The sequence below is a fragment of the Carcharodon carcharias genome, chromosome 11 (genome assembly GCF_017639515.1).
Source record: "Carcharodon carcharias isolate sCarCar2 chromosome 11, sCarCar2.pri, whole genome shotgun sequence".
NCBI classification, from domain to species: Eukaryota; Metazoa; Chordata; class Chondrichthyes; order Lamniformes; family Lamnidae; genus Carcharodon; species Carcharodon carcharias.
In genome coordinates, this window is record NC_054477.1 from 44,334,984 (window position 1) to 44,353,098 (window position 18,115).

At 44.8% G+C, this 18,115-nt stretch overlaps 1 protein-coding gene across 1 annotated transcript in view; it reads right to left on the reverse strand.

The window, feature by feature from the left end:
• The window catches only part of rxfp2b (relaxin family peptide receptor 2b), a 192,897-nt gene that overhangs the window by 160,233 nt on the left and 14,549 nt on the right, over window positions 1–18,115 (reverse strand). The window contains exons 3-4 of the mRNA XM_041198672.1: window positions 12,109–12,186; window positions 9,725–9,830 (exon numbers count right to left, since the gene is read on the reverse strand). Of these exons, the coding sequence (XP_041054606.1) occupies window positions 9,725–9,830; window positions 12,109–12,186 (184 nt within the window). The remainder of the gene's footprint in view (window positions 1–9,724; window positions 9,831–12,108; window positions 12,187–18,115) is intronic.

Consider the following 18,115-nt stretch of genomic DNA (forward strand, 5'->3'; position numbering starts at 1 on the left):
TCCTGCACCAGTACAGGACTGAAGTCCTGGACCAAGTCCACCTATGGTGGCTGCCATCATACTAGTATTGACCTCAGTGTGTTGGCATGCTGGGGCTATCACCTCACATTAAAGGCAGACAGACTCCGCTATCATTTGTTGCAATCTGAGGAATGCAGCTGACATCCTTTCTAGATGTTCCCATGATTGTCGCTGCAACTCCACCAACTGATTTAGGATCAAGTCCAGAGGCTGATCATCAGACTTGGACACTGCAGATTCCTGTCCTCCAACAGTCCTCAGAGCACCAGTGACCTTGGGTTTCCCTGCCTCCACCTTCCATGGACCAGACTGTGTGCTATGTTCATCAGATTGTGACCCCAAACTACACTAAAACTAGGTCCCACCGAGATGTGTATCTCTGCAATGCTGGAGGGTGTGATGAACATTGTGATGGGTCTTTTATGGTGCTCTCTTCTGATTCCTCAGCCTAGATGTCGTCGGGGCTGGAGCTGAGGGCCTGTCTTGTGGATGCCTTTGGGCACTTTCTAGATGTGCCTATGAAAGGAAGAAGAGATAATTAGTGCATGGCAGGCAACTTTAAAACAGGACAATGCACTCACACTGGTAATCAACATAAAGAGGAATCCTAAAGCCTTCTGTAGGCATTTAAATAGTAAAAGGGTAGTGAAAGGAGGAGTAGGGACAATTAGGGCAATTAGACAAAATCCCAAAAAAGGGATTTGGAGGCAGGGGGCATAGCTGAGGTGTTAAATGAATACTTTGCATCTGTCTTTACTAAGGAAGCAGATGCTACCAAGGCAATGGTGACAGAGGAGGAAACTGTCATTAGAAGGATTCAAAATTGATAAGGAGGAAGTGTTGGATAAACTATCGGTACTTAAAGTTGACAAGGCACCGGGACCGCATGAGATGCATCCAAGGATACTGACGGAAGTAAGAGTGGAAATTGCAGGGGCACTGGTCATAATCTTTCAGTCTTCCCTAGACTCAGGGGAGATGCCAGAGGACTGGAGAATTGCAAACATTATGCCCTTGTTCAAAAAAGGTTGTAAGGTTAAGCCCAGCAATTACAGACCAGTCAGTTTAACTTCAGTGGTGGGGAAGCTTCTAGAGAAAATTATTTGGGATAGAATTAGTAGTCACTTGGAAAAATGTGGGTTGATTAGGAAGAGCCAGCATGGATTTCTAAAATGGAAATCATGTTTAACTAACTTGCTGGAGTTTTTGAAGAGGTAACATAGAAGGGTTGATGAGGGTAATGCTGTTGATGTGGCATACATGGACTTTCAAAAGGCATTCAATACATTGCCACACAACAGACTTGTGAGAAAAGTTACAGCTTATGGAATAAAAGGGACAGTAACAACATGGAGACAAAATTAGCCGAGTAATAGGAAACAGAGAGTAATGTCAATGGATATTTTTCAGGCTGGAGGAAGGTTTGTGGTGGAGTTCCTCAGGGGTCAGTATTGGGACCCCTGCTTTTCCCGATAATATATTAATGATCTAGATCTTGGTGTGCAGGAGGCAATTTCAAAGTTTGTGGATGTTACAAAACTTGGAAGCATTGTAAACTGTGAAGATGTCAGTGTACAAATTCAGAAGGACATAGACAAGTTGGTGGTGTGGGCAGATAGGTGGCAGATGAAGTTCAATGTGGTGAAGTGTGAGGTGATGCATTTTGGTAGGAAGAACATAGAGAAACAAAATAAAATAAGGGGCATAGTTCTTAAGGGGGTGCAGGAGCAGAGGACTTGGGTGTATATGTGCATAGATCATTGAAGGTGGCAGGTGGAGAGAGCAGTTAATAAAGCACACAGTATCTTGGGTTTTATTAATAGGGGCATAGAGTACAAGAGCAAGAGGTTATGCTGAGCTTATATAAGACACTAGTTAGACCTCAGCTGGAGTATTGTGTACACTTCTGGGCGCCACACTATAGGGAGGATGTGAACGCATTGGAGACAGTGCAGAAGAGGTTTACAAGAATGGTTCCAGAGATGAGAAACTTCAGTTATGAAGATAGATTGGAGAGATTGGGGCTGTTCTCCTTGGAGGGGAGAAGGCTAAGAGGAGCTTTGACACAGCCTGGAAGTGTGGTGAAGGCAGGTTCAATCAAAGCATTCAAGAGGGCAATAGGTGATTGTTTGAATAGAAACAAGGGAATAGAGAAAAGGCAAGAGAATGGCATAAGTCATAATGCTTACTCGGTAAGCCAGTGCAGACACAATGGGCTGAATGGCCTCCTTCTATGCCATAACAATTCTGTAATTCTGTGATTCGCTATGGTTGTCTGAGTGTGAGTGCCACCCACCTCACTGTCACTGCAGGCATGGTCCATGTGCACTCCGGCCAACTCGATGGCTTAGTTCTCATAGGGAGTGAGGACCTTGATTTCGGCCGCTCCACCCCTGGTTTGAGACCTCTCTCCTTTGATTGTTATGCAAGTTTGTCCTGCATAAAGACAGATGGCGAATGTGAGCAGGACACATGCCAGGGCAGATGATAAGGATGTATGGGTGCAGCCATGGATGAGATGAGGATGTGAACTGCAGAGGATATGAGCCCAAATGGAGCTGTGAAAGTGCTTGTGAGTGGTGATGCCCCTTGAGCTAGCAGCATGTGAAATCCTCATGAGCGTGTGATGGGTTTGAGTATGTGAGCTGAGTGTGAGGGAATGATTGACTTATCCTAGCAGCACGGATGAGATCATTTATCCTCTTTCTGAACTGGATGGCTGACCTCTTCTGTGCTATGTTGGCACTGACCACCGATGCGACTGCCTCTCAAGCCAGAGTGGTGAGTTTGGTGAACTCCCTCCAGACATCATGGCGGTAGAGGACATTGCGGTGGGCCTTGACTGCATTCAGCAAGCATCCAAAGGGATGCATCACTGAATTTTGGCGTAGCTGTCATCTTCCCTTTTCGGGCAATCTCCCTCATCTGTGGCAGTCCTGGGCTGCGGACGTTGAAATAGCTGTGCAGGGGTGCCATTTAAATATGGTGCCTGGAATGAGGAAAGAATGAGCTCATGGTGGAGTGGGCAGCGACTCGGTGTGTTACCCGTGTGTGCATAATTAATATGGTGGGAAGCAGACGATGCGCTGCGAAAACCCGCCAATGCGGCCAGCGGGTAAAACGCCATTTTTCACGCCTGCCCCTACCCTTAGTGCAATGAGGGAGAAATCACATCCAGAGTCTTTGATTCTGTCTTTTTACCATACATGCCAACTCAGTCCTTACCTGCAGGTATGTTCTTAAATTTGTACAGTTAGTCCCTTCTTGCCACACCCTGGTTATCATTACCCATATCACTGCCCTACTCTATTGCCTTGACTTTTCTCTTTAATTTGCCACATCTTCTCTCATGTGATCCCTCCCCACTGCCATAATATTTAGGTTAAACCCTCTCCACTACCAGCCAGAACACTCATCCCAGCATGGTTGAGGTGAAGACCATCCCAATGGTACAGTCTCCACTTTCTCCAGCACTGGTGCTGGTGTCCATGAATTGAAACCCATTTCTCACAACAAACTTTAACCCTCGCATTTAACTTGCTAATCTTATTTACCTTATGCCAATTAACTTATGGCTCAGGATATGGCCGTTGCTGGCTCGGCCAACATTTACTGCCCTTCCCTAATTGCCCTTGGGAAGGTGATGGTGAGCCACTTTCTTGTGCCACTGTAGTCCACATGGCATAGGTACACCACAGTGCTGTTGGGGAGGGATTTTGACCCAGCGACAGTGAAGGAACAGCGATAAGAGTTCCAAGTCAGGATGTGTGTGGGTAGGAGGGGGACTTGCAGATGATGCTCATGCATCTGCTGCCCTTGTCATTCTAGGTAAACATACATACATACAAACATATGAATTAGGAGCAGGGTTAGGCCATTCGGTCCCTCGGGTCTGCTGTGCCATTCAATAAGATCATGGCTGATCTGATTGTGGCCTCAAATCCACATTCCCAGCTACTCCCAATAACCTTTGGTTCCCTTGTTAGCCGAAAATCTTTCTACCTCTGCTTTAAAAATATCCAATGGACAAACTTCTGCCACTCTCTGGGGAAAAAAGTTCCAAAGACTCGTGACCCTCTGAGAGGAAAAAATTCGGCTCATCTCCATCTTAAATGGGAGACCCCTTATTTTTAAATGTGTCCCCTAGTTCTAGTGAGTTTCTGCAATGCATCTTGTAGATGGTACACACTGCTGCCACTATGTGTCGGTGGTGAAGGGAGTGAATGTTGAAGATGGTGGTTGGGGTGGGAATCAATCAGGCTGTTTGTCCTGGATGGTGTCAAGCTTCTTAAGTTTTGTTGGAACAGCACTCATCCAGGCAAGTGGAAAGTTTCCATCACACTCCTGGATTGTGCGTTGTAGATGGTAGACAGTATTTGGGGAGTCAGAGGTTTTGTGAATGGTGCTGAACATTGAGCAATCATCAGCGAACATTCCCACCTCTAACCTTATGGTGGAGAGAATGTCATTGATGAAGCAGGTGAAGATGATTGGGGCTAGGACACTACCCTGAGGAACTCCTGCAGTGATGTCTTGGGACTGTAATGATTGATCTCCAACAACCATAACCATCTTCCTTTGTGCTAGTTATGATTAATCCCCCTGATTCCCATTTACTCCAATTTTGTTAGGGTTCCTTGATGCCACACACAATTAAATCCTGCTGTGATGTCAAAGGAAGTCACTCTGACTTACCTCTTGAGTTCAGCTGATTTGTCCATGTTTGGACTAAGGCTACAATGACATCAGGAGCTGAATAGACCTGGCAGAACACAAACTGAGCATCAGTGAGCAGGTTATTGCTGGTTAAGTACCACTCCATGGCACTGTCGACGATACCTTCCATCACTGATGATCGAGAGTAGACTGAAGGGGCAGTAACTGGCCTGGTTGGATTTACCCTGCTTTTTGTGGACAGGCCATGCTTGGGCAGTTTTCCACATGCTGGGTAGATGTCAGTTTTGTAGCTATACTTGGCTAGTGGTGCAGCTAGTTCTGAAGCACAAGTTTTCAGTACTATTGCTGGAATGTTGTCAGGGCCCATAGACTTTGCCTTCAGCCATTTCTTGATATAGTGTGGAGTGAATCGAATTGGCTGAAGACTGGCATCTGTGATGTTGGGGACCTCAAGAGGAGGCCAAGGTGATTGTCCACTTGGCACATCTGGCTGAAGATGGTTACAAATATTTCAGCCTTGTATTTTGCACTGATGTGATGGGTTCTTTGATCATTGAGGTTAGGGATCCTCTCCCTCCTATTTCAAGTTCCTCTCCGGCCACGAGAAGTCCTTAACTTTGGCACAGGGCAGGCAGCACAGCCTTTAGTGCTCCCAGTCATGGCTGCAGAAAACAGTGATCGATCCCCCTGACTAAACTGTCTTCTATCACTACCACATTCCTTTTTGCTCCCCCCACTTGAATGGCATCCTTCACCATGATGCCATAACCCGTCTGCTCATCCTTGTAGTCCTTCTCCTCATGTACATAATTAGCAAGCACCTCGTACTTGTTGGACAAAGTCAGGGGCTGAGGCTCCTCCATCACTACCTGCTAGATCCCCTTACTTGCCTTACTCGCTATCACACCCTCCTGTCCCTGACCAGTGACCAACTTTAAAGATCTTCTTAGCCTCAGGGATGTGATCGCCTCCTGGTATAAAACGTCTAGGTACATTTCCCCCTCCCTGATCCATCGCAGTGCTGCAGCTTGGCCTCCAGCTCAATGACTGTGAGCCAAAGTTCCTCAAGCTGCTGACACTTACTGCAGATGTGGTTGTCCTGGATCACACTGGTGTCCAGGAAACCCCACACTCTGCAGTTGCAACACGTCACCTGCCCTGCCATCTTTATTGTTTGTTAGTTAATTTGACATCTTTAATTAATTAATTTTAATTAATAAACCATACTACTTCCAATACGTGTTACTGCTGCTACTACAAAAATCTTACTACTAATAAAACCATAATAGGTACCAATAATTTGTTCTAGGTCTTTAAAGACAAATGAGCAAAATGAGTAAATACTCACAAACCAATCACTTACCTGGTTTCCTGTGACATCATACTTGACTTTCTCTGAATGTGGACAGTTCACAGACTGAGCTCCACCACCAGCAGCACTGGGTCCACTCTCTGTCTAGCCACCCCCCTCCTCCCCCACCACACACACACACTCTTCTAAGCCTTCGGGTCTGCTCTCAGTCTTGCCCCCTTTTGCATTCTTTTAGAGCCTCTGGGTCTGCTCTCAGCCTCACCTCTTCTCCCATCATTTCTTATCTCCAAATCATGCGACTGCTTACTTGTGATGTTTTGCCTAGCATATGATAATCCAGCCACCTACCTTGGAGGCCTCGCCAAGGTGCACATATCTGAATTGGTGCAGTATATGTTCAAGTTGTATGAAAATGTTTCATCACAGTGCACAAACTTTTCTGAGGACACCATGGCCTCTTATCGCACTAGCTCTGTGCCACGTTTGTTGGGTCTGTGTGGGGTGAAAATTATGAATTACAACTGAGAAAGGGAAAGGGTTCAAAGTCATCATTGTGCAGGTGATCATATTTCAGTTACTAGTGACATCCATTCAACATGAGTGAGTGTTGGTGTCATGTGGTTGTGTTATATCTAATTATGTCATCACGTATCTGGGAGACCCTGATCTTTCCATCTGCAATGGTCATGTATTCCACAACCCTGCTGATCTCCATTGCTTCCTGCTCTGCTGCAGTCAGGATGGCAATATTTAAAGGAATACTCCTGCTTTTGTGCCTATCCCTGGAATTCTGCATTCTCTTCTGCAAGGAGAGAAAGCGCAGAGTCATAAGTATAAGAATAGAACATTTTGAGAGGATGAAAGGACAATATATATGGAGGATAACTGTGAAGGATGGGTATGAGATGGCAATAAGATGAATGTAAAAGTCAATGGTGGCTGCTCAGATGGGGATGGAGAAGCTTTTTCGAGGCGATTGGCTAGAGCTGCCAGGTGTTTGCATGGTCTGAGGAGTGCTGTGCAGGAAAATGCTGGGGAAGTCAGACTGTGGGGATTAGCAATTGAAGGTGGTAATCCACTCATCTTTCCTGCCCTGTTGAGGTCATGTTAAACCTCTTTTGGTACTGTAACAATGTGCAAAGTACCACACTCCTGCTGCTGGCCTCCTGAGCCACTTGCTGCCTTATCTGCTTGTTCTTCAGAGACTAGCCTCTTTCACCCATCTACTAGGAAGCGTGTTTCTCTGCAGGCCTTCCAGAGATGCTTCAGAGAACCTGGGGAAGAGGTTGGAGTTAGCATTCCCACGTTGAGACTCCATCACTGCACTTGTTCACTCTGTCCTGACAGTTCCATGATAGATTAATTCTGACTTCTGCTGGGATCCTTTTAAATAGTGAGGCTTCAATAGTCAGGTGCAGGCGCCTACTCAGATTGGCCCCGAAACCTGGAAGTAGAATGTTAATGCCATGGCTGAGTTACAAAGCCATGGGAAAGCTCACTGTACTAACGTGCTGGTGCCCATCCCCTGTCAAATTAGTTTTAACCTCCCACTGCAGTACTTGTTAATCTTCCTGTGAGGAAATTGGTTCCAGCTCTGCTGATGTGCAACCTGTCCACCTTGAATCCTTCTTCCCCACAACAGGTTATAATACCCCAGGATTCTGAAGCCCTTCCTCTTTGTCCATTTCTCCATTCACACACTAACTTGTTTTATTCCACTATTCCTATATTCACTACCATGTGGCACTGGGAGTTAGCCAGAGATTTGAAGTCCTGCTCTTTAACTCCCTCTCTAGCTCCTGAAACTGTAACTGCAGAGCCTCAATCTTTTCCTTCCCAAGTCATGGCTGATTCCTTTCCCTCTCAAAGTGTTCTGCACAATCTCAGTGATATCCTTTACCTGGCACCAGGGAGGCAACACACAACGCATGACTCGCATTGGTGGTTGGAAAACCGCCCACCTCCTCCTAGCTATTGAATCCCATAAAACCACTGTATTTTACTGTTTGTTATGCACTCAATATCATCATCCTCATTGGTAGTTAAGTGCTTTTAACTGATTATGTTACATCGCTGGTAGATTCCTGACCCTGCATACCTATTCTTACCCTGCTAGAAGGCCACCTGCTTACTATCCTCCTGAACTCTCTGCAACTACTGGGTGACCGCCACCCAGAACATGTGCTATAGGAAATTCTGAGCTTCCTAGATATCTTACTGTGGCTCCAGCTGTTCCTCAAGCTCAGCTAAATTTGAAATGGAGCAACTAGAGGCACTTCCTGTACACAAGGTTATCCAGGACCAAGAAGTAGTCAGACATTCCTACATGCACAGGATTTTTGGGCAAAGAGTCTCAGATGTCCCATCATTTTCATTAAAGAGAATCAATTTGGATGTAATTAATTACTCTGATGCGTTTCAATCTTAACAATCCATTAAACGCAATATTATCCACCTATCTTATTTATTGAAAGCATCGTAAAGATAGAGACATATAGGACAATGTGATCAGTCTTGAAATTCATCCTTATTCAATGTTAACAGGACTATTGAGGGCAAAAGACAGGATTTTCGAGGACAATGTTTAAACAAGTTCTTTCTACATATATGTTAGTAAAACATATCAATAGCTGTATAATGTTATGAAAGTACGTTCTCTCTTTATGAATTATATAAACGGCATTATTTGTTTTCATGTAAAGCTGTTAAAAGGGATCCTGTATGGAGTTTGTGTTCTGCCAAGACCAATCAGCTCTTGACCTCATTACAGCCTTGGTTCAAACATGACAGAAGAGCTGGACTCAAGTGGTGAGGTGAAAGTGACTGCCCTTGACATCAAGGCAGCATTTGATTGAGTGTGACATCAAGGAGCCCTAGCAAAACTAGAATCGATAGGAGTCAGAAAGAAAATTTTCCACAGGTTGGAGTCATACCCAACACAAAGGAAAATGGTTGTGGTTTTTGGAAGTCAATCATCTCAGTCCCAGGACATCACTGCAGGAGTTCCTCAGGGTAGTGTCCTAGGCCCAACCATCTTCAGCTTGCTTCATCAATGATCTTCTCTCTATCATAACGTCAGAAGTGAGGCTGAGAATTGTGCAGTGAGTAACTAACCTCCTGACTTCCCAAAACCTGTCCACATCTACACGGCACAAGTCAGGAGTGTGATGGAATATTCCTTATTTGTATGGATGAATGCAGCTCCACCAACACTTTTCCATATTTAACATTTTTGAATTTGGCGCCAATCTCCCTGAGGTAGCACTCTCGGCTTAGGGAATCTCCCCTCCCCCAACCACCCACACAGGGAGCACATAGCGCTTCCCGGTAGATATCACGTTGGGCAGGCCTTAATTGACCCGCCCACATAAGATGGCAGCGCGCCCCCAATTGGAGGCGCTGATCGGAGGCACATCCTCACCCGCCCGTTCCTGAACTTCCCCTCAACGGGGGGGAAAATTCTGCCCAAGGATGCAGAGGTTCAAGAAAGAAAGCTCACCACCACCTTCTCAAGGGCAATTAGGGATGGTCAATAAATGCTGGTCTAGCCAATGACACCCATATCTCATGAATGAATAAATAAGCCACAAGTTTTTAATATTTTATAAACAGAAATTCCACATTTTAAGGGTTGTATTGTATATGAAGAATTTTCATTGATATTAAAAGATAAACTTAAACAATGGAATTAATGGAAATAACGGATTTTCTTACAGCAAGGTCACATTTGCTGAAACCTGTGGCACATAGCGTAGATTCACATCTACACATTCCAATTCTGTTTCCCGGCAATCACACTTCTGTGGGTAGTCCTGAAGTGCTGTAAAACAAGTATATATCACATCTGATAATATGCAAAATAATTCTTAATAACTTTTGTACAATTGCTATGATTTATTTTTTGCATATTAAGATTAACACACAAAAGGTCCAGGCTGACTAGGGTTTAGATATTCAGTGTGGTCCTATTCAACCAAAACTTACAAGGGATTATTTTTGTCTCCCTTCTGCCCTTGTATATTCAGGATATTCAACAATTTAAAAAATACACCCACAAACTGCCTTGCCTTGAGGTGATTCTTGAGGCTGACCTAACTCGGTTTTCACGAGGATCTTGAAATGGATAGCCAGCTCCCACTTAAAACAGGCAGAAGCTTTATTTAATTTTAAAATTCTCCTTTTCATGTTCAGTTTCATCCATAGCCTTCACCCCCCCCACCCCTCCTTAACCTACTCGAGCCTACAGCCCTCCATGAACTCGTCATTCTCCAATTCTGGCCTCTTGTGTATTTCCCTTTTCATTTTCTCCCATTATTAGTAATAGTGCCTTCAGCTATCTCAGCCTTAAACTGTGGAATTGCCTTTGTTAACCTTTCTATCTCTCCCTCCTCCCTGAAGACCTTTTTTAAAACTTACCTCTTTAGCCACGTTTTTAGTCACCTATCCACAAATCTCTTTCTTTGGTTCAGTGTCAATTTTTGGCTGATTACCCCCCTGTGCAGTTCCTTGAGATGTTGTACTGCATTAAAGATGCCGTGTTGTTGTTGCTAAATTGGAGCCCTGTGCCAATTGTAACAATTTTAACATACCAATGGCAAAGTGTGCATCGCACACACACCACTTATGGATACCAGATGTTAAAACTTCCTAATTTGTTGCAGGATGCTCATAAACAAAATTTAAGGTTTAAAGGTGATTTTCCAAGGGGTCAGAAGGAGCATTGATGCTCTTTCAAACCCCTCAACAAAAATCAAATTATGATGCCTAAAGCACTGGATTTTCATCCACCTCTGATGCATGAATTGCACAAAATGCAGCAGCACCTTACTGACAATATGGAAATAAGGCTTGACCATGAAAAGTAGTTGGGCATTGAATGGATTCCATCAGGCGGACAGTGGGCTTACACAGTATGCCAACTCCCCGATGGAATTGAACACCTGAAACTTGCCTACACTAAATTTAAAACTAAAATTAGACTTCTTAACCCCACCAAATTCTATTAAAATCGATGCATAACAAAACCTTACTTTCAGACATCTGCAAAACATCTGAAAAGGGTAACTCTTTGCAACAGTAATCCCGCCCCATACCATGTTAATTCCTAACTGATAGTGAAGAGTAAGGTGTGCTTATAAGTGGTTTGAGTAGAATGATTTAACAAAATATAACAGAAACCCAGTGGCCATTGAGAGAAAAAAAATTCCATAAGACCATAAGACATAGAAGCAGAAATTAGGCCATTTGGCCCATCGAGTCTGCTCCGCCATTCAATCATGGCTGATAAGTTTCTCAACCCCATTCTACCGCCTTCTCCCCATAACCTTTGATCCCCTTACCAATCAAGAACTTATTTATCTCGGTCATAAATACACTCAATTACCTGGCCTCCACAGCCATCTTTGGCAATGAATTCCATAGATTAATTAATTATTAATTCCCTTGAAATAGTGTGTAGACATCCTGCCATTCCTTTCTTAATTAAATTGAGGATACATGGAGTTCAATGGAAGGGTTCTATAAACATAAATCAGACTTTGGAAAGTGCTTACCAAATTTACCCTCAGGTAGGATTCATGCCACATTACCTTGTCAAGCTACTCTGGGAATTTCACCTGAAGTGCCCTCTATAGGCTCAGTGAGATTCATGTCAGCTTGAAGGTAGCCCCAATGTATAAAGACAAATAGCAATCGATCCCGCTGCATAATGCAATGAAATATCACCAATCAAGAACTTAATTTACTTTTTACCTTCTCTTCAGTCCAAATAGCCTCTTCTACTCCCTCTCGGAGTGGCAGAATGTCACACTGCAATTGCATTTCTTCAGTGGGTCAAACATCTCTGTTAAATTGTTACAAATGTGGGTGCCTGCCTGAATACTTAAATGATCCCATCCCCAGGGATGGGGTTAAAGAAAGGTAGAACTGGTAAATGGAAATTCCATCTCGCTGACTTCTGGCATTTTAATGTGTTGGTAAAATTTTAATCCTTTAATGTCTGAAATAAGATTCTAATTTTATCAGGTTTAAAACAGAACCCAAGGAACAGATAAACACATTTTTTGAAAAAAACTGATGTTCAAGACGAAATCACTTACAGCAATCTTCAGTTATGTTTTCATTTTGAATTGCAGGAAAAAACGTTTCAAAAATATCTGACAAGCCAGTATAATCATCTAAAAGGATAGCAGAGCACATTTCAATAAATTTTAGGCACAAAAAAGTATTTGAAGCTGACATAGTAGCACCCTGTTATCGCAAGATTAAAATTAAAATTTAAATAAAAAGCAACATTTGATTACCTCAGAAATAAGATGGGAGTTGGGACCAGAGGACTGAAATGGTAATTAGTGATAAGTAACCTTAAAACATATATTCAAAAAATATTTTGCTTAAATACATACATAATAATGAACCAGGCAAGGTAAGAAACTATTAGGGTCATTCAAAATACAATTTAAGGTTATGATGCTTTAAAAGTGAATTTCAAAGGAATTTCTCAATGTTGATTTTCTCAACCCTTTAGAATCATGGAAGGTAAAAAGTTCCAATGTAAGCATACACTATAAATCGCTGCTCTACTATAATTTTGCCTTACATCGATATGTACCATTATAATTCCATGCACTTCTTCCTCATACCGTAGTTTGGGGCTGTTGTTACTGTAAATATTTGGATGAAAGCATTCAGTTTGAATGTCCCAGTGAGTGTACCAGAAGAATAAATTAAACTGGTGACTTTAGCACCTTCATATTCTTTCTGCTTTCCACCCCGCTAATGGGTATTGGAAAACTACAGGCATATTGCCCATATTTTGTGTCCCTTGGTCTCTAGTGTTATAAGTGAGGCTCAACAATGAAAAGTACGTGGTCTGGTCAGATCTGTAGAGCTTAGCCCCACCAATGTATAGACAATGTTGAGGGGAGTGAATATCATACATTTGAGAATACAAAGGAAAAATTCAAAAATATTTCAGTGCCGAAGTGTAATCTAAAATACACCAACACATCAGCTATAATATGGTAAAGGTATTCCTTATCTGATTCACTTGCAATCATTTTGCATAGCATAAAATGACAATGTTTTAAAATGACATTAATTTGTTTGCTGCAAAATATTGGGTGAAATTCCCCCAAAATGAAACTAAAGTGCGATGACGAGCGGTTTTGGCAGCCCCCAGCCCAGTGCCCATAATGGTGGCAACTCGTGCCCGATTCTGCACTTGGAGCCTCACTAATTATGCAGAGGCATGTTTTGCTCCAAACCACCTGGTGGGTCAGGAGCTGATTCGTCTTCCTGCCGTCAGCTGGTGGGTTCGAAAATCCAGGTGCCATATTCAAATGCCAGTCCAATACACAATCTTACTCTCTCCAGAGATGTCCGCAACACATTAGAAAAAGGCCAAGAGCCTCAGCACGAAGTCTGCACCCTGCTTCACCCTCCAGGCCTTGGTCAGAGGGGTGCAGGAACAACGGCACATGCTCTACCCCATGGATAGCTGCAGGAAGCACAGCAGCCTTACCTTTCCAGACTGCGAGGCTGTCGTAGAGCAAGTCAATGCAGCTGCACCCACGCCCAAAGTGTCACCCAGTGCAGGAAGAGGATGAATGATCTTATCCAGTCCGCCAGGGTAAGTCATCCTCGAACACCTTCCAATATCAAATTCTTGTCATGGTATCACACACTCAAACAGCTATTCTCTTCAGGGATCTCACACAGTCATCAGCAGGGGGAACATATCAACACTCATTCTCTCACTGAGACTTTCACATCACCACCATCCCATCTATCATGTTACTCACACTCCATCCTCTAGCTCCTCTGGGGAGGGCTCACCACACACAGGGAACATGCATCTCACCCAACCTCTGCGCCGTCCCTTCTCATCACATGATTTTCTTTCATCTTCATACAGGCCAAGCTGGTGCACAACAGGCTGGAGAGATCGCAGGCCGGGGAGGGATAATTGACATCGCCCTCAGTGAGTTTGAGGAGGCTGCAGCCGGGCTGGCTGGGGAGGGTAGGAATCACCCCTGTGGAGAAGGGGAGATCGGCCTTGCGTTGTTTTTGGGTTTCAATGATGCACACAGACCACTGACATTGTAGCTGAGCTAACTTTATTGATAACCCAGTTCTGATGAAGAGTCATACGGACTTGAAACGTTAACTCTGCTTTCCACTCCACAGATGCTGTCAGACCTGCTGGGTTTTTCCAGCTACTTTTATTTTTGTTTACTGATAACACATTTTCCTAACATGAACACATATCTGCAGTATCTGTACTCTATCAAGACAGGCTCCAACATGTACTATCTGACCTTCAGCCCCCAGGTCAGGTGATGCCTTATCTAGTACAGAGTACCGTATAATATCTAATACTGGAGCCCACTACCATAATCAACTATTATCATGACAAGCCTGTCCAACAACTGTGTATGGATCTATCACCTCGTGAAATCCTAACGTTCACAGTGAGTCACATGCGGCCTTATGTAGCTCATACTTATTAACAGAAGCTCTCTTTTCTATTTTCTAGGCACAAGCACATTGAGGCACCCAAGCCATTCCAGCACCACCAGCAGGAGCCCCCAGACCTCATCCGTGGAGGAAGCTCCAGAAAAACTGTCATGACGCTCACACGCACCCTCCACCAGCTCAGAGACACACACATTGGTGGGGCACAGCTGTATGTTAGGCTTCAGCTCACTTTTTGGGGAACAGCTCACTGATTTGTCCCCGCAGCAGTCAGAGGCAGGGACAGCCCAGGTCTCCAGCAGTTGGACGGGAGGATGAACGTCTGCCGGATCACCCTGGGGGCCTCCTCTCAGGACAATCCAAGGGTGTGCAGTCGCTCACCGCCATCTCTGCCTGTGACCCCCATCCGCTCCAGTTTCTCAGGCTGCCGAGGGCGCTTCTACCCCCTGAGCAGGTGACCTTAACAGGCTGGGGCCCTCCAGGCCTTGGGCCACCAGAGGAGGTCCACCAAAGTCATCATAGACATCAGGATGTAGCAATCAGCAGGCTGCCTCCACCACTGCTGCGGATGTTGGGGCTCCACCCAGTTGTAATGATAGAGTTAAGAAAGTTAAGAAAAATTGATGTCACTTTTGAGTCACGGGTGTGCTATACATGTAAAGAAATTGCACTTTTGTGAATACATTTGATGGTTATATGAATGTTCCTGTCAACTGAAGGTGTTGTAATTTTGTACTTTGGAATCCTCTTATTTTGAGGTTCAGCCTTCCTCCCTCTCAGTGACAGTGTCCCACTGTGAGATTCACATTTCTGTGATGTCAACCTCAGTTGAACTAGTATCTGCACCCTTGTGTGATGTCAGGGAGATGTGTTTAAATCTTTATTGGAAATGTGTGATGTAAGTACCTCAAAGAACACCACTGAGTGAGGCAGCTCATCAGCATTGATACTTTAGCGGCATGTGTGACTCCTCAGGCATGGACAGGAGGAGGAGATCCCTGGGCGTGTCCACATCTCAGTCGCAGCAGTGTCTGCATCATTAGATGGCGGCGAAGACTTCAAGTCTTCTCTTACATCACTCTTGTTCCTAAGTAGACTTTCAGTTCCCAGAGTGAGCTCACTCACAGGGCCCCACAAAGACCACGGCCTGGCGATTCATGATGCCAGAACACGCAAATGTGAATGTGGGACTCATTCTTGCTGCAAATGGCTGGACATCCCAAGGTGAAAGTAAATAGCATTGAGGGCTAGGAGAGATGTGGCCATATCCCTCATTTAACTTTATTCTTCCTGGAGCCTGTCAGCAACTAATGTATCAAGGGCATGTCTCCCATGTCTTCCTTACTCCATGGTGTGATCGTGCTTATATTGACCCTCAAGCAGCCTCCTGAGGTTCCTGGGCCTTCATCCTCTGATGAGCTCTCATCCTCCTCCAGTTCATTCTCTGGCAGGGGTTCACCTCTTTGCATTGCCAGATTGTGAAGGGCACAACACACTGTGATGATGCGGGAAACCCTATTGGGAGTGTATTGAAGTGAGTCATCTGAGCAGTCCAAGCATCTGAAGTGCATCTTCAGAAGCCCTATGGTCTGTTCTATAAGGAGCATGTGGAGCTGTGAGCAGTGTTGTACCTCTCCTTGGAACGACTCTGAGGGCGAAACACCGGTGTCAGCAGCCTGTCCTTCAGTGGGTGCTGCTTATCCCCAAACAGTCATCCTTGCAGACGTAATGGCCTCTCAAAAATCTCAGGCACCTGGAAGTGACTCAGGATGTAGGAGTCATGGCAACTCCCAGGGTACCATGCACAAACATGCAGTATGTGCTTCTGATGATCACGCACCAGCTGTACATTGATGGAATGATAGCCCTTGTAGTTTATAAACATTAGGGGCTGCTGCCATGGAGTCCATATAGCCATATGGGTGCAGTCTATTGCACCCTGCACTCTAGAGAAGCCTGAGGTGATGGCGAAGCTGATGAATCTCACAGCCTGGCTATCTTCATCCAGAGCAAACCTGATATAATGATGGGCCTTCCTGTAAAGGACATCTATTAACTCCTCTATGCATCAATGTGTTGCGGACTGAAAGATGCTGCACAGGTCCCTTGTTGATCCTTGGAAAGAATCAGAGGCCAAGATATTGAGTACAATGGGCACCTTCAAAGCCACTGGCAGGGGATACCCTCGAACTCCATGTGGCGTCAAGTCTTCATGAAGAATGTGGTATATGTGATGTACCAGATATCGGGACAAGCGCAGACGTGCACAGCATTGCCTTTCACTCATTTGTAAGTAGGATACTCTTGGATGATAAACCCTAGGTCTGGCGAGTTGCCCCTGTTGTCTGGGTCTCTCCTCCTGACCTTCCTGTTCGTACTGTGGCTCCGCTTGACCATATCCCTCCTGCTGGAGCTGCATGCGGAGTCACCTCCACCTCCTCCATTGCATTAGGACCCTGACAAAGACAGCATTGAGCCCTGGACCCATATCTGCTTTTGCCTTCTCCCTGAAAGGAAACATTGAAGAAATTAATGATTCAAGGGGCAAGAAAGCGAAGCTCGGAAGATGACACATTTGGAGACGGTAAGGGTCCATAGATTTTCCTGCCCTACTTGCATGGTGACTGATGTCACCTTGTCCCTGAGACACTAACACACATCGAAGTGACCAAGATGGCATTGAAGATATGTAACATCTTGATCCCTGTGTGGGATGCTAAGGTTTAATTGAGATGATTGACTCAACCTAGCACTGTGCTCCAATCTCTGACGTGGCATATGAATGACAACCAGCTGCTAATGGTCAATAAGTGAATGCCCTTTGGGTGGGTGGGTGGGTGGGTAGGAGCATCAAATCTGGTGAACACGTCTCAGGCCCTCATTGATGGAATGCCATATATGATACAGCTGTGCCTCCTTCACTATTGCCTGCATTTCCAAATTCTACATTCCTGTAACTCTTGTGTTACTCTTGAGATGCAGCAACTGTGGTATATAGCCACTGAGTTCCGAGAAGCCCTTTAACAGTTCTGATGAAGCTATTGGCTTTAAGTGACTTTCATCGCAAGGAGGTCTTCCTCGTTTCTAGGCAGACTCCTGCTCACTCTGGAAGCAACAAGAGGTTAGAGGAAGACCCCAGAAATGCCCCCCTAATATTCGTCCTTCCCCCTGGCTGCCATTCCACAGCCATCCCTCCCCGTTGCCCCCCCTTGTGTTTGTCAGCCTGACCCTTGCCTCACAGCCCACTACTGCTAATCTCTGAAAGTGGAGGCCTGCATGAATGCCACAGCACAGTGATGCTCCTCGGGACAATGAAAGCAAAGAGAAGAAGCAGTCCAACCCTACAGCCCCAGCAGAGCGGCATTCATCATAACAAGATCAAAGCAGCGCTATGGCAGGTATGTTCTACTCACCTCCAAGTTACCAGTGAACTGAGGTCCGTCTAGTGCAAGCCGCCATCTCACCTCTTTTCAAATGGGTTTGACACTAACATAATTTTCTGCTGGTGTAACGCAAGGTTGGAAGGCCTGACAAGATTCTGGTGAGCAGCTGTTTTAACGAGCATTCATGATATGCTAATGAATGCAAAATGGAATTTGCGCCACTAGTCGGTGGGATAACTGAACTGCC